Source organism: Tamandua tetradactyla, chromosome 2 (assembly GCF_023851605.1).
Source record: "Tamandua tetradactyla isolate mTamTet1 chromosome 2, mTamTet1.pri, whole genome shotgun sequence".
Classification (NCBI taxonomy): domain Eukaryota; kingdom Metazoa; phylum Chordata; class Mammalia; order Pilosa; family Myrmecophagidae; genus Tamandua; species Tamandua tetradactyla.
In genome coordinates this window covers 114,300,104-114,317,346 of record NC_135328.1, presented here as the reverse complement: position 1 = coordinate 114,317,346, position 17,243 = coordinate 114,300,104, and the positions used below count along the sequence as shown (strand labels likewise).

At 44.4% G+C, this 17,243-nt stretch overlaps 1 protein-coding gene across 7 annotated transcripts in view; it reads left to right on the top strand.

Annotated features, from left to right (window-relative positions):
* Window positions 1–17,243, top strand: part of FRMD3 (FERM domain containing 3) — a 283,296-nt gene that overhangs the window by 223,170 nt on the left and 42,883 nt on the right. For all 7 annotated transcript variants that reach the window (XM_077148531.1, XM_077148530.1, XM_077148529.1 and 4 more), the window contains 3 exons: window positions 820–908; window positions 14,928–15,002; window positions 15,312–15,380. In XM_077148531.1, the coding sequence (XP_077004646.1) occupies window positions 820–908; window positions 14,928–15,002; window positions 15,312–15,380 (233 nt within the window). The remainder of the gene's footprint in view (window positions 1–819; window positions 909–14,927; window positions 15,003–15,311; window positions 15,381–17,243) is intronic.

Below are 17,243 nucleotides of genomic sequence, written 5' to 3'. Positions count from 1 at the left end.
CTGTCGTGTGTGCACATGTGAGGGTGTGTGCATGAGAGCCATTCAATAATGAAATATGCCATAGTATTGCAGCCAAAAAAATCTGATTTTGAAATTTGTGATGATAATGGAAGCTATATGCTGAACACATTTGAGTTAAATAAATTACCTCTTAGACTTCTTAGACTTAAGAATTCTTAGACTTAAGACTTCATTCTTAGACTTAAGAATGAAGTCAGTGAGCAACGCTGACTATATACCTTTGTATAAACATTAGACGGGGATAGCATTGAGATAAAAACACTCTTACCACTATAATTTCCCAACATCTAGGTTTATGAAAAAAGTCAAGAATACTTACAAAGCTAGATACCGACAAATGTTGTTGTTTTGTTGTAAGTCCTTATGTGTTGCCAGATATAGATTAGGTTCACCAGGGAAGGCCTTCGACAGGAGGTCATTACTGAAACTAGGTGTGTAAATTTACAGAGTTTCTTGCGCCTAGTTTTCAGCTCAAGGACTAGTTACTCAAGGAATGCAAATAAGTTTTTAGGTGAATCAGTTCTGATAAATGGGTGGTCAATGCCTGGAGTGTTGAGAAGGATTGTAAGGCTGATTTTTATCAAAAACAGGGCCTAGATAGATTAGTAATGTCTGCAAAGGGTGAGGGAAGGGAATACCATTCCGACAACACTTTAAGAACATTCATACCATGTGTAAATGCAAATCTGTTTGGTAAGAGGTTGCATATACATAGGTAAATACCTGAAGGAAAAACTGAAAACATGAATGGTATTTAACATGCCATTCCCTTTCTTGTTTTGTTCTTTTTTTTATTAGAAAAAAGCCATGTTGGCATTCCATACTTCAACACCAGCTGCCTGTAAACATCTTTGGAAGTGTGGGGTAGAGAACCAGGCCTTTTATAAGTAAGTAGCTTTTATTAATTTAATCATAAGGTTTTAAAAGCAAACATGAAGGGTGGACCATGGTGGCTCAGTGGCAGAGTTCTTCCCTGTCATGCCAGAGACCTGGGTTCGATTCCAAGTGCCTGCCCATACAAAAGAGCAAACATGGAACCCTTTATGTTTTATAAATGACTGCACATTCATTCCTTTTAATTACATTTACATAAATTATACATTTGATGCATTGTTCAGGACAACTAAATTTTGAGAAATAAACACCTCTAGCACTATGAATTGCCAACCCCTATTGCCCAACAAGTTCTGAGCTCTGCACTGGGTGTGTCTCATAGAATGGCTCTTTTCTTCTTCCCTCTGTTTCTTTTTCTTCCTTTCTTCCTTCCCTTCTTCTCTCTCTTTCTTTTCTTTTTTTTTGCATTGCATTGCTATGTCCATTTCCATGCCATTGTTTGGGTGGCCTCCAAAGCAGACCCTGAGATGACAAGTTTAGTGCATATATTTTATTTGGGATGTAATCACTGAACATACTACTAGGGGAGTGAAGAAGTGAGCAGAAATAAGCCATACCAGGTACAGCTCTGTTGGAGAACTTTGGAAGACAGTAAAACATGCCTCAAAATTTTCCCAACTGATGAGCAGAGAGAGGCTGGGCTGTCTCTACCAAATTTCCATTTGGTTTGGTTGAGGGTTGTACTACTTTGCTAGCTGCCAGAATGCAATATACCAGGAACAGAATGGCTTTTTAAAAGGGGAATTTAATAAGTTGCAAGTTTACAGTTCTAAGGCCGAGAAAATGTCCCAATTACAAGTCTATAGAAGCATCCAACCAAAGGCATCCAGGAAAAGATACCTTGGTTCAAGAAGGCCAGTGAAGTTCAGGGTTTCTCTCTCAAGTGGAAGGGCACATGGGGAACACAGTAAGAGTTTCTCTCTCATCTGGAAGGGCACATGCTGAACATGGTGTCATCTGCTAGCTTCTTCTCCTGGCTTCTTGTTTCATGAAGCTCCCTGGGAGGTATTTTCCTTCTTCATCTCCAAAGGTCGCTGGCTGGTGGACTCTGCTTCTTGTGGCTATATTGTTCTGCTTTGCTCTCTCCAAATCTCCCATTCTCCAAAATGTTTCCTCTTTTGTAGGACTTGAGAAACTAATCAAGACCCACCCAAATGGGTAGAGACATGTCATCACCTAATCCAGTTTAACAAACACTCTTGATTAAATCACATCTCCAGGGAAATGATTACAGTTTCAAACATACAGTATTAATAGGGATTATTCTGCCTTTATGAAATGGGATTTAGATTAAAATATGGCTTTTCTAGGGGACATGCATCCTTTCAAACCATCACATTCCACCCTCTGGGCCTTAAAAAAGACATGCTTTCCCCATATACAAAATACATTCATTCTATAACAGTATCAAAGAACCTTAAACCATTCCAGTAACATTTCAAATACAAGATTAATACAAGATTAAAATCAGTACAAAGTCTCATCAGAGTTAGTTGAAGGCATGGACAGACCTAAAGTAAAATTTCTCCATTTGCTCTGGATCTTTGAAAACTCATGACAAGTTATTTGCTGTCAACATACAAAGGAGGAACAGTCGTGAGATACACATACACATTTCCATAGGAAGGAAAGAACACAGGGGTCACTGGACCCATACAGTTTTGAAAACCTCCAGGGCAAAGTCATTAGATTTCAAAGTCTGGGAATCATTTATCCTCAGGACTTCTGAAAGCGGCAGTCCCACCCTTTCCAAGGGCCTACTCAGAGGCCTGCCTCTCTCTGAATGGAACCTTGGGGGACATTGGTGAGACCACCTTTTTCCCAGCTCCACCCTCTCCAAGCATTGGGACCTCACACAGGCTCTCTGCCATCTCTGGGGCACACACTCAACCCCTCCATGTGGTGGCAGCCAGGCTCTCCCCAAACCCCAAGGAATGTACTTCACCCTCTCCAAGGCCTGAGGCAGCGTGACTCTTCCACTGCAACGAGGTGGAAGGCCCATCCTCTGCCTTTGGGGCAAACTCATCCGCTCTCCTAGCCCGAGGCTTCTGGACTTCAGACCTCAGCCTCCATGGTTTTGCCTCTGAAGTTATTTTTCCTCCAATGTGCCCCTTCTCTGAACCCCCCAGTCCAGACTGGCAGTGGCTCTGTTTATGCAGGTCCCACAGCACTATCGTTGGCTTTCTATGCAGTAGCCTTGGATTGTGCCCATCAGACATAAGGAGTTTCCACAAAACCTTCTTGGATAACTCCGTGTCTGATCCTGGCTTTCTCTAAAATGGCTGACTGGCTCCACATTTGGTCAGATCCTCACATGGAGCACTGTTCTCTGGGGTCTCTCTTCCTGGAAGCCCAGAATTTTCCAGGACATCAATTTCTAGTTTCTTTGTACCTGCAAGTTCAGTTTTAAGCTTCTCTCTCTCTCTCTTGCACTATAAGCTATGAGGAGAAACCAGGCTGCACTTTTCACATTTAATTTGGAGATCTCTTCTGCTAAATATCCAAGTTCATGGCTTTTAAAATCTGCCTTCCAGCCAAAGCCACTAGTCAGTTTTGCCAGATTATCTGCCATTTTAAAACAAGGCTCGTCTTCCTTCCAGTCTATAATAACACATCCTCATTTCTGTCTAAGGCTTTATCAGAAGTGTCTTTAGAATCCACATTTCTACAAGATTCTCTTCAAAGTATTCTAGGCCTTCTCTCTCAGCCTTCTCATAACTTCTCCAGATTCTCCCCCTTATCCATTTAAAAAGCCGTTCCAACATGTTTGGTATTTGCAAACTGCAGCAGGACCCCACTCTCCCGTATCAAAATCTGTTCTAGTTTGCTAGCTGCAGGAATGCAATATACCAGAAACAGAACAACTTTTAAAAAGGGAAAGTTAATAAGTTGCTAGTTTACTGTTCTAAGGCCAGAAAATGTCCCAATTATAACAAGTGTATAGAAATGTCAACCAAAGGCATCCAGGGAAAGATACCTTGGTTCAAGAAGGCCAATGAAGTTCAGTGTTTCTCTCTCAAGTGAGAGACACATGGCGAACAGAGTCAGGGTTCCTCTCTCATCTGGAAGGGCACGTGCTGAACATAGCATCATCTGCTAACTTCTTCTGTTGGGTTCCTGTTTCATGAAGCTCCCTGGGAGGTATTTTCCTTCTTCATCTCCAAAGGTCACTGGCTGGTGGACTCTGCTTCTCATGGCTATGTTGTTCTTTTTTGCTCTCTCTGAATCTCCCATTCTCCAAAATGTTTCCTCTTTTATAGGACTTCAGAAACTAATCAAGACCCACCCAAATGGGTGGAGTCATGTCGTCACTTAATCCAGCTTGACACCCACTCTTGATTAAATCACATCTCCTGGGAGATGATCTGATTACCGTTTCAAACATACAGTATTGAATAGATATTATTCTGCATTTATGAAATGGGATTTAGATTAAAACGTGGCTTTTCTAGGGGACATACATCCTTTCAAACCAGCACAAGGGCTAATGTAGAGGACAAAGTTACTATTTTTCAGCCTTCTGATTAACCCTGAGTGTGAGTTGAATATGCTTCTGGAAATGCAAGGCAAGGTTTATGGATGGAACACCATCAGAGTGTAGGATCATAGAAAGTTGGAGCGGGATAGAGTCTTAGAAACCATCCATACAGCTCTCAGGTTTCAAAGCTCGGATCTTTCCATTCAGTTCCAGCTTCTCTGCTTTGAGCTCCCTTTGCTTATTGGTAGAGCAGTGGTGATGAATGCAGTCAAGAACTCAGCCCTTTCCAATCCAGGGTATCAGCATTGTCCACTCCTGGATCTCACCCAGTAGCTTTTGTTAAAAAAAAAGAAAAGAACACTTTCAGGCTCCAACTAAAAACCAAGAGCACCAAACCCTGTGCATTTCCCTCAATGCTGAGAATCTGTTGTATCCATTAGACTCCTCCTCTCCCTGAAAATGCTTAGTCTCTGAAACTCCTGGACTTTAGCTGATGAGAACCTTCAGGAGAATGATGACTTGGACACTGGTTTTTCAAACTCTTTTTCAGTCTTAAGCAGAAGCACTGGCAAATCCCAGTATGGAAGAGAGGTACAACATAGAAACTGTGGTTGTAGGTGGGAACCAGCTGATATTGTGGACTGGACATCCTTTATCTATTGCTTGCTGTTCCTTAGGAGCAGGGGTGACCAGTTGTCCCAGTCTGCCCAGGGCTTTCCCAGGTTTAGCATTGAGAATCCTATGTCCCAGAAACCTCCTCAGTCCTGGACAGACAGGAACATATTCTGAAAACTTCTGGACAAGATGAGTTATAAAATACTGTGATGCTAGGAATGACAGGAAGAAGTAATGCCTTATCTGATAGACTTTCCCACGACCATCACTCTCCCAAGAGTGTCTGTGAGAATCTTTACCTCATCATATGCCCCCTGTGGTATCTGGGGACTGGTAAAAAATGATACACATGGGGCTCTGAAAAATCAGCATGTCCAGACCTCGACACATAAACATGATAGCATGTAACAGCGCTACATTCCTTTTTATGGCTAAATATACCACATTTATTTATCCACTCATCAGTTGGACAATGGGTTATTTCTCCTTCTTGCCTATTATGGACGTTGCTTCTATGTACATTTGTATACAAATTTTTGTGTGGACAGTTCTCTTGAGTATATACCTAGTAGTGGAATTCTTAGGTCAACTTTTTGAAGAACTGCCAGACTTTTTTGGAGTCTAAGCTTTTGGAATTCTTACATTTCTCTTTAGTAAAAATTATCTGCTCCCTGTTGCAGACTAACTTAGCCATATTTAGTTAGTTAATTTGAATGATAATTTTCTCACAAGTGAGGGAGTTGGTAGATGGAGTCATGAAACAAAGGGAAAAAAAAACAAGGTATACCACAACATAACTTTTTATGTATTTATCTATCTCTCTAATTCGATCTGATCTCTCTAAGGGCAAGAACTAATTTTTGTTTATCTTTGTGTTCCCTGAAGTTCCTAGCACAGAACAGCATTCAAAAAACATTTACTGAATTCGATTTTTTATAAGGTGTGGTTCCAGCCCTCAGGAGATTTCTGTGTCATGATAGAGACCAAAAGGGAGATGAGGATAAAATCCCAGAGGAGGGGGTGAGTCTTGCTGCTGAGGGAACTAGGGGGTAGAAGGCCCCTTCAGGTAGAGGAAAGACCTCATGGTCTGAATAAGAGATGAAGCAGGAAGGTGGAAACATGCCTCGGGGAGGATGACCATGCCAGGCTGGGGCAGAGGCTGGACGCAGACCCTGGGGCCAGAGGCAGAGGACTCAGAAACCCACAGCCAGGGTAAATCGAGGATTGTTGAGTGATGTTGGTGACCCATCAACAGACAGATGGACCTGGTGCTACCAAAGAAGCACACTAGCACCATCTCAGTAAAGTCCTATTTGGAAGGACTTCGGTTCAGCCTTGAAGATCCTTTAATGAGATGACATGGCCCCTACCAAAGAACAACTTAGAGGCATTAGTTAGCTGTTTTGCAACATGTTGTTTTATCCCATGTGAGAGAGTCGGTTGGTAAATGGAGTCAAGGATGAAGGCCAAAACAGGATTGTAAAGAGAGGGAGAGAGGCAGAAAACCCCACAACCTGGTTGGGTCTGTTTGACACATCTAGCAGCTAGCAAACAGCTCAGTTTAATCATTGAGTCATTAGGCCAACTGGGGCGTATCAAAGAAAACATTCTCTTGCTTATGGGTGTTCCTGAAGACCTAATTGTGAGCACAAGTGTCAGGGGACAGGTCAACCCCAGTCCTTCCCTTAACACTTCTATCTCAGACCAGGCTACATGTTAACAGTTTCTGCTACTAAGATTTCCAGAATCTTTTGTTCTACCATTATCCCATAAACATCCCTGCTTCTTATGTAGAAGAAAAGATGTAGCTTGTCTGACCCAGCTGTGTGTCCTTGGTCCAGGTGTGAGGTGCTGTCTGGCCTCAGCCTTCTCATCTGTAGAATGGAACACAGGAATGCAAGCATGCACACTGCAGCATGGGGGAGCTAGAGGGGCCTTCAGAAGCAGATGGACTTGGGTTTGAATCAACTCTTACCCGCAATATACCCTAGAACGAAGTACTTAAACTCTTTGAGCCTCAGTTGTATTGTTTTTCATCCATAAAATAGGCAGGTGACACAAGCCTTTTAGAGTTTAGTTCTGCCAGGCACGTGAACATTGGGTAAATGGTAGCTGCTGATGCTACCATTATTATTATACCACTATTAAAGATGGAAGTTTTCTGAGCATCAGCTGGATGCAGAATCCAGCTGCTTTGACTCTCAGGGGCTCTAACCTGAGGGATGTATGTCCATTTCCTCTACTGCTCCTGCCCATTTCCCATGCCCTGCTTCCAGCTCTGTCAGACTGGCACTGCATTTTCCTGTTTTTGGCTGGCAAAGCAAGACCCTAATCTTGTTTCCTGGCTTGGAAGAGGTTTGCTCCTTCCTCTTTTTTGCTTCACCTGCCATGGGCACAGGGAGGTCTCTGAATTGCCCTGTGTGCTTTTCAGGCATGAATGTGTTCTGGCTGACTGCTGGCCTGGGGCCATGCATGTGGGTTGAAAGCCCTGGTTCTGAGATCTGCTGCTGGGGAAACGGAGCCCAGAAAGAGAAACCGAGAGTTTTCCTCCCGTTCCAGACGCCAGGGGATCCCTGCGACCGACTTAGATAGTCACCATGTAGAAGCTTCCTTTATGCTGTGTGTTTCTAGGTGTTGCCACCCCCACAGGGCTGGGGTTCCCTCTTTCTGGGTGCTGACACACTGAAAGCTCCCAGAGGGCTCTAGGGGTGCCCTGATGTTTTGATTCAACGAGTCTTTATCTCACACCTGGGTTATGCACTGTCCTAGACCTTGGGCATTCCAGGAGACTCACATGCCACCCTCTCTGCCCTAAATTTCATATGGAATTTTATGCAGGGCATAAAGGCAATCCTAATAAATGGAGCTTTTTGTACATTTTGTCAAAGGAATCATATTATGCTTGGTAGAGAACAAGCCAGACCAGCTCTTTAAACATGTTCCTCTCAAACCTTAATGAGCACATGGAATACCTGGATATCAAATTAAGATATGGATTCTATCTCAGTAGCTGTGGGCTGGGCCATGAGACAGCCTTTATTTCTAATATATTCCCAGTGGATGCTGGTGCTGCAGGTCCAGCGACCACAGTTTGAGTAATAAGGTTCTAGTTGTTTTTTTGTGTGCTGTATGGTGGGGGTCACATTTCATTCATTTTCCTTGTGACCACATTATTGCAGTACCATTTGTTGAATTTTTTGGGGGGGAAGTGCATGAGTCGGGAATTGAGCCGGGGTCTCCTGCACGGTAGGGGAGAGTTCTACCACTGAACTCCCCTTGCAGACCTGAGCAAGAAGGTTCTAAACCAGTTCTTCTCACCCTGACTGCATATTGCAATCTGCCGTGGGAGCTTTGCAAAACTACACATGGATCGGGCTGCCCCAAGACCCAATTAAACCAGAATCTGGGTCCACATAAAAACTTGGACATGAATCATCATAGCAACAGTATTCACAATAGCTAAAAAGTGGGAACAAGTCAAGAGTCCACCGATTGATGATTGATAAATGAAATGTGCTTTATCTATACAGTGGGCCATTTTTGGCTATAAGAAGAATAAACTTTTGATACAAGCTGCAATACAGATAAACCTTGAAAGCAGTGAACAATGTCAGACACAAAAGGCCACATACTATATGATTCCATTTTAATTAATTAATTAAATTAATTAATTTTCATGGGCAGGCACTGGCAAACGAACCCAGGTCTCTGGCATGGCAGGCGAGAACGCTGTCACCGAGCCCCCATCCTATTGCCCTGATTCCATTTATTTGAAATGTCCAGAATAGGCAAAGCCATAGAGACAGAAAGCAAATTAGTGGTTGTCAGGGCCTGGAAGAAGGAGGAATTGGTGAGGGACTGCTTAATGAGTATGGGGTTTCTTTTTTGGGATGATAACAAAATGTTTTGGAATTAGAGAGTGCTAACCTATGTACAATTTTGTGAACATACTAAAAGTTGCTTATGGTAATTGAATTATATCTCAATAAAACTGTGATTTAAAAACAAAACAGTAGTTAGAGGGTGGGTCACGGTGGCTCAGCAGGTAAGAATGCTTGCCTGCCATGCCTGAGGACCCAGGTTCGATTCCTGGTGCCTGCCCATGTAAAAAAAAAAAAAAAAACAGTAGTTAGGGTGAAAGTTCTAGGTATTGGTAATAAGAAAGATTTTTCCCAGTAATGCTAATATGCAGCCTGGGGTTGAAAACATTTCCATGGAAAGTCTCTAAGTAGGGTCCCTGGACCAGCATCAGCACCACCTGGGAACTTATTAGAATGCAGATTCTGGGACCCCATCTGAGACTTTACTGAATCACAGACTTGTGTTTTAAAAAATGCTTCAGATGATTCTGAAGCTTCTAAAGTTTAAGAACCTGTCTGTCTAAAGCATTATCTTTAAAACACTGTCAGCAGCAGTCCTGGGTTTGCAGCTTGGTTCCTCCAGCTTCTATCACGCGAATAGAGTTTTAAGTGACTTAAGCCCCCTATGCCTCAGTTTCTTCACCTAAAACTGTAGCTCACTTCCTCCTGGGGGCAGGGTGCAGGGGGAAGGTGGAGGTGAAGAGTATTAAGTGGATTAATCTATTTAAAGTGATTGGGAGATTGCAAATGTTGTTATCGTTAGGCTTGCTCCAGAAGCTGTAAACTGTGATTTCAATGGGAAATTGCATGATGAATTCTAGCAGTGGCCTCTTGGGAACCGTCCAGTGTCCCCCAGCACCTTCCCTGACCTCCATCCCCAGCCCCTATAGTGACAGGTGCTGGTGAGGGGAGTTGTGCCCCCGTACCAGTGTCACGTGATACTGACAATGCTCCAAGTGTTCCAGTCAGTGCTCCGAGTCAGTGCTCCGAGTGTTCTCACATGTTGCCCTGTGGACACACAGCTCAGATGCTGGGACTGGCCAGCGCTCTCTTGTGCCACAGGAAGGGGGCGCTAGGCCCTGTTGCAGCTCTCTGTGTGTTTTCAGGGCGTTGGGGGGAGGCAGGATGTGGGGGGTGGGGGTGGGGGCTGGAGGTCAGCAGCAGTAGAAAGGTGACTCTTGACCAGGTCACTGTGTTCATACACAGTTGTTCTCAAGTCAGGTGTTGGCCTATCTGGAACTGTCTGGATTTCCTCTGCTTGGTCAGGATGTTTGAGAAGTCAGGGCTTCTGTGTTGGAATTTTGATGGGGAGTTGGAGATACAAGTGGGGAGAAGGCAGGCAGGGAGGGATGAAGGGAAAAAGCTGGAGGAGAGAGAATTGTTTTGTTAACTAGGATGTGAATTCCTCACTTTTCTTCTGGGCGTGTTGATGCGAGAACCTGATAAACAGAGTGCCTGGACCCCTTCTGCTAAAAATAGGGAGTATTAAGGCTCTTTTATTTGCTTTCAGAATGTTTAACGCCATTCCCTGGCACCTCTGTGATTTGGAGGATTTGCTGTAGTAACTCAGAGTGAAAAGGCAGTGGAGGGCTTTGAGAGTGATGTTCAGAAGGAAGGAAGGAGGGATGAAGGCAGGCAAGCAGGAAGGGAGGGAGGGAAACGTATACACTGAGCAGGTCCCATGCTAAGTGTTTGCATGTCATTTAATCTTATTTACTCCTCCCCAGAACCCTATGAATTAGGCATTGCTACACTCTTTCCCCTTTAAAAATACGTGGTAAAAACGAGGCTTGGAAGAGCTAAGTTCATGACCAAGGCCACCCAGCTAGAAGCAATTGGAATCTGGGCCACTGCTCTTTCAGGTAAAATGCCACTTCTTGGTGATCCAAGGAGAATTTGGGAATGCAAAGCTTCTCAAATGTAAGTGAGATGATGAGCTGCTTTAGAATCACATTGGGGTGCTTGATAAAGATGCAGATTCCGGGGCTCCTCTCCAGACCTACTAAATTTGAACCTCTAGTGATCACTCCTGAGAACTGGTGTTTTTAGCATCTCCTCCAGCTGCTGCTGCTGCACCACCCAGTGTGGGAACTCCTGGCTTCTGATACTTTAACTCGGCCACCTTTCTCCTCCCTCTGTCTGCTTCCCTCCCTCCTACTTCCTGAGTTTTTCAATTCCCAGGGGGTTTAGCTTCATCAAGCCCCTAGAATAAACAACTCTGTTAAAATCCCATTAAAGATCTCTGCCGAAGCATTCTCAGAGTTCACCTGAATGCCTGGGAGGGCAGGGAAATGGCGGTAACGCTCCTGGAAGAGCAGATCTGAGCAAATCAAATGACATCAACAGCCATCAAGGGGCATCAGCTGTCCAGGAAGAAGCACATGCTTTGTTCAGTGCTTTCATCCTAGACGGACAGCTTTTTACTCTGGTGGAATGTCTCTTCTGTCCTGTTTTTCTTGAGGTACTTAAGGGTTTTCTGTGGACACAGTGCAACTCTGAGGTCCCCCACAGTGAGGCAGGTCTGTGTCTAAGGAGAAGAAAGAGGCCCCTTCCTGAGGCCTGGAAGGTAGGGAGCTGGGACTGAGCCAGTGGAAAAAGAGCTGCCCATTTCTCCTTAGTGGAGGAGCCATGACCACGTGGAGGTCACGTGGGCTTATAACTGCTGGGCTTATTTCACACCCCTTTGAGGTTTGGGTATCAAGTTTCAAAAAACCCTCCTTCATTTCCTTTATAACCAACTGTGTTGCCCCAAGAATCTTTAGGAACCTAGAACTGAAAGGAAAATAAATAAATAAAAGCAAAGCAGAAAGTGAAATCATTGCCCTCCCCCCTACGTGGGCCATGACATCCAGGGGTGAAATTCTCCCTGGCAACATGAGAGATGACTCCCAGGGATGAATCCAGACCTAGCACCATGGGATCAGCAATTCCGTCCTGCCCAAAAAGGGTAAAAGAAGTGTAATTAACAAAGTACCAGTGGCAGAGAGTGTTCAAATAGAGTCGAGAGGCTACTCTAGAGGTTGCTCTTATGCAAGCTTAAGGTATACCTTGCCACCCACCATAACCTGCCAACCCCAACTAGGACCATTCCAGCCAATCCTAAAGAACACCTAGGGCAATATTTAAGATTCCACAAGGATTCCAGGCACTAGAGTAACTTTCCAGAAACCTACAACCTCCAGATGGGTCCCTGGTCCAAATAAGTCCTGAAACCTAATCTAGCCACTCCAGAACATCAGATAGTTCCATCCACCTACCCCATATTAGTGGCAGACCCTTCCAATATCAAAAATTTAGAATTGCCATAGCCCAAACAACCCCAAAGAGAGGTATGGAAAGATCAAAAGTGATGGTGGAATTATACATAAAAGATAGGACTTAACAAATGAATATGAATGCTGAATCATTAAATTGATATCTCTATGAGTCTCCAGTATTTTAGAGGAGCTAGAAGTATAAACCTAAAATTGTGAAACTGTAACCCATGTCAAAGTCTGACATATGTTCTACAACTAATTGTGGTGCTGTGCTTTGAAATTTATAGCTTTTTTATATATATGTTATTGTTCACAAAAAGAAGGAAAAAGAAGTCGATTATGTTGATAAAGAAAAATATTTTAAGCCCTCTAGCCTCCTATATTCTGGAGCAGCTAAAAGGAAAAATAGAAGAGGTTCATGTGGTAGCCCATGATAAACTCTGGAATCTGTCCCATAACCACCTGAAGAGTGCTTTGAAAACTATTGCTTTTTCCCTTCTTTGCTTTGTATATATATATTATACTATACAATAAAAAAAAAGTTAAAAAATAAAAAAAGCAAAGCTTCTTTGCAAGGTTTCACTTCTGGTGACTCAGGAACAACTGCCATGAAGCTGGGGAGAGGAGAAGCTGACTGCCCTTTCCCCAGGCTCCAGTAGATAATAGGAAGAGCCCCACAGCTCTCTTGGGCTCAGGATCAGACAGAGTAAGCATGTCCTCACAGAAGGAAGCTCAGCAGAGCTTGCTGGTGATTTTTGTCCTCTTGACTGGGTGTGGTCTGCCGTGCAGCTCTGGCTTGCAGCTATGGGACCCCAGCCTGTGGATCCAGGTGCTCCCCTCTGTTCTGGGGGCTCCCACGCCATCCTCTCTGAGGCCCTGCTTTGACGTAGCCCTCTCCTCAGGTCTGTCCCCCTCCCCTGCCCTTCGGACTGTACTTATGTCTGTAGTCAACGCCATTCTCATCCTTTAGGTTATTTACAGATGTGAAGGGGGGAGGAGTTCTTTGCAAAGTGTTACAGTGACCTTCCACTATTGGTAGAGACCAAAATTCTCATCAAGGACAACTTAAAGGTCAGGTTCTGCAAAACTTGACTCTGGCTCTCTCTCCACGTTTGCCTCATTCCCCTGTTTATCTTTCTTCATTTAAAAACATCTCCCCCAGGGGTGGGCCGCGGTGGCTCAGCGGGCAAAGTGCTTGCCTGCTATGCCGGAGGACCTCGGTTCGATTCCCGGCCCCAGCCCATGTAACAAAAACGGAAAAACAAAATACAATAAAGCAAGAAAATGTTTGGAAATGTTTCCCTTTCTTCCTTCCTTCCTTCCTTCTATCCTTCCTTCCTTCTCTCTGTCTTTCCTTTAAAAAAAAAAAAAAAAAATCTCCCCCAGCCCATCACCACCACCGCCACCACCAATAGGGTGGAGAAATGCACATCTGGTCTTCTTTTTAGTTTCTCGAATGCTCTGATAGGCCACAGCTCAGGGCCTGTGGACCAGCTGGGCCTCTGCCAGGAATACCCACCACCCTCCCTGGTTAACACCTTCCCACTTCTGGACCCCCCAGCACAGACACCCCTTCTTCAGGGCACCTTTCCCATCCCCCCACACGAGATCAGCAGGCCCCCCACCCCCACTCCAAGCTCTCATTGCATGTTCTCCTTCATAGCATGCACCACAGCTGGCAATTTACTGTCATTTGCATGGTTATTAGATGAGTCTTCATCTCCCCCCACTCTGAACCTAACACTCCGTGAATACAGAGACCACGCGTGTTCCTGCATGTAGCTGGGGCATGGAACGTGGTGGCACAGGTCAGTAGTTGGCAGTGCGGCTGGATGATGGCTTCAGGAAGCTGGGGACCCCTGCCCCCTTGAAATACCAGACGTGGCCATGGCTGTGTGCAGATCTTGGCTTAGAATTCCACACAGCCTGATTTTTTTTTCTTTAGAGATTTTGTGGCTCTCATTATTTTAAATGATCCTGAACTCTGGGAGATGGACTCTTTCTAACTTGCTGGATTTTACTGCATAAGGCTTTCAATATGATGGGCGGGGAGGCAGCCTCCACGCTGCAGCCTCTGGCAGCTCGTGTTCTAGATTGTTTTTCCGAGCACTGCTGCTTTATTCTTATTTACGGGTACGCCTTAGTGGCACTGAATCAGGGCTTGTCTGGGCTTTTTGTCCCTCATGTGTCTTAGTCATCTACCAAGGCCAACTCTTTTAAAAGGGCACCAGGTCGTGGTGACTGAAGCAGAGAACACAGAGACCAATGACATGTTTCCATGGTGACGTGGCCTCTTGCTTGCTTCCTGGGCACTACGCCATAAATGGGTTCTTTGTGACACAGTGACCTATATTGCTGGGAAGCTGTTTTCTGCTGCAGTGTTGATACTGGCACATGCAAGAAAGCACTCTCAGCACGGGTGAACTAGATGCTGTGTCAAAAAAAAATGCCATGCAACAGCTTTCAAATAGAAATTGGGAAGGAATCCCTTCTAATCAACATCCTGGCATTTTCTGCAGAATACCTTATCAGTAACAAGCTACGAAATCCAGTATATGGCTCACAATTCTTAAAAAAATGGCAGAAAGTATCATACAAAATATCAGATTGCAACACGCGTAGCAAAAGTAACTGTTCTTCCATGAAACTTTTCTTTCAGTTTTTTGTGTGCATGTACTGAGTCAGGATATAAGATGTTTTTCTTTCATGCAGTTAAAACAATTGGACAACCACAGCTGTGTAGCATATCCTACTTGTACTTTTCGATGTCATTACCAGCTCTGCCCCGCTTTTTTCTTAAAGGTATGCAAAATCCAGTCAGATCAAGACCGTGTCAAGTAGCAAGATATTTTTTAAAGGAAGTAGATTTCGATATTGGTGAGTACTGCTGATTCCGTTCCGAGGGTGGCGTTGGGGTGGGGGCAGCCAATTGTGTTTGGAGATTTTGCTTTTGAGTAAGAGTGCTTTGGCTGGTGCCCCTGTCTTAGCCTTCCTCTTTTCACTCCACTTATCTCTTCATAGACAACATAGTAGTTTCCTCACATGGAAGAATAGACGGGGTGGGTTTCTAGAGCTGGGACAAACTATTGTGAAGAATTAAAAAAAAAATTAAGTGACATGTATGCATACCCTGCCCCTTCTGTTCTTGGCCTCTGTGCAGAGATATTGTGTTTCTGCTTTTTGCAGTGGTAAAGTTGCCAAAGAGGTGGTGGAGGCAAGTTCCAAAATCCAGAGGGAGCCTCCCGAGGTGCACAGGTGAGTGGGGTGGGCATGAGGGTTCTGGTGGCTTTTGGGGCAGGTGGAGGAATTGGAAGCCTGGCTTCTCCAAATCCTCTATAACCTTGCCTTAAATAATAAGGGCAAGAGTCCTACATCATGGATGCCTTAGTTTCCCTGGCTGCAATCACAAATCCCACACCTTGGGTTGGCTTAAACAACAAGAATCGGTACTTGGTTTCAGAGTCTAGAAGGCTTGCTTCCTCCAGAAGTCGGTTGTGATCTGGCAAGCTGGCTGCCAGCATCCTTGGGATCCCTTGGCTTGTATATCTGCTTCCTGTCATGTGGTGATATCTTCTCTTTCTGGCCTCTGTGACTCCTGGGTTCTCATCCTAAAGACCTCCAGGAATCCAGATTAATATCTGCCCTCATTTGGTTAATTAAAAATAAGTTCTCCAAGAGGTTTATAGTGGGTAGGCACCCGTAGGAATGTGGGTTAAGATTAAGGGCATGTAGACTTCCGTAGAAGATGGCGGCTTAGTAAGACGCACGGGTCTTAGTTCCTCCTCCAGAAAAGCAACTAAAGAAACAGAAACAATACGAAACAGCTCCTGGAGTCACGACAGAGACCAAAAAGACAGCGTACCCCATTCTGGAACGGCTGAACGGGCAGGGAGAATCCGCTGCGGTGAGATACCCGAGGGGCACACATTTTCCCGGCCGGGGCGGCTGGCGACTGGGGTCCCCTCCACGCACGTGGCTCCCCGGTCTGACTGGGAACTTTGGATAGTGGGGCCCTCCCGTCACGCTTGGCGTCTAAGGCCAGCTGGGCAATTTGGACTGGCACTCCCCCAAGCCGCGGCAGCCAGCAACCCCCGCCTCCATGTGCGGTTTCCTGGGCCGACAGACGACTGCCACAAGCGCCACCTACTGGGCAGGAAAAGAAAAACAGAGCCCAGAGATTCCACAGAAAAACCTTTCAACCAGCTGGGTCCCACACCCAGGGAAATCTGATCAAATGCCCAGACACCAGCAGAAAATAATGGATGATGCTCGGAAAATTGAAGATATGGCCCAGTCAAAGGAACAAACCAATAGTTCAAATGAGATACAGGAGCTGAGACAACTAATGCTGAATATACGAACAGAAATGGAAAAACTCTTCAAAAACCAAATCAATAAATTGAGGGAGGACATGAAGAAGACATGGGCTGAACAAAAAGAAGAAATAGAAAATCTGAAAAAACAAATCACAGAACTTATGGGAGTGAAGGACAAAGAAGAAAAAATGGAAAAAACAATGGATACCTACAATGGTAGATCTAAAGAGACAGAAGCTACAATTAGTGAACTGGAGGATGGAACATCTGAATTCCAAAAAGAAACAGAAACTATAGGGAAAAGAATGGAAAAACTTGAGCAGGGAATCAGGGAACTGAATGACAATATGAAGCGCACAAATATACGTGTTGTGGGTGTCCCAGAAGGAGAAGAGAAGGGAAAAGGAGGAGAAAAACTAATGGAAGAAATTATCACTGAAAATTTCCCAACTCTTATGAAAGACCTAAATATACAGATCCAAGAAGTGCAGCGCACCCCAAAGAAAATAGACCCAAATAGGCGTTCTCCAAGACATTTACTAGTTAGAATGTCAGAGGTCAAAGAGAAAGAGAGGATCTTGAAAGCAGCAAGAGAAAAACAATCTGTCACATACAAGGGAAACCCAATAAGACTATGTGTAGATTTCTCAGCAGAAACCATGGAAGCTAGAAGACAGTGGGATGATATATTTAAATTACTAAAAGAGAAAAACTGCCAACCAAGACTCCTATATCCAGCAAAATTGTCCTTCAAAAATGAAGGAGAAATTAAAACATTTATAGACAAAAAGTCACTGAGAGA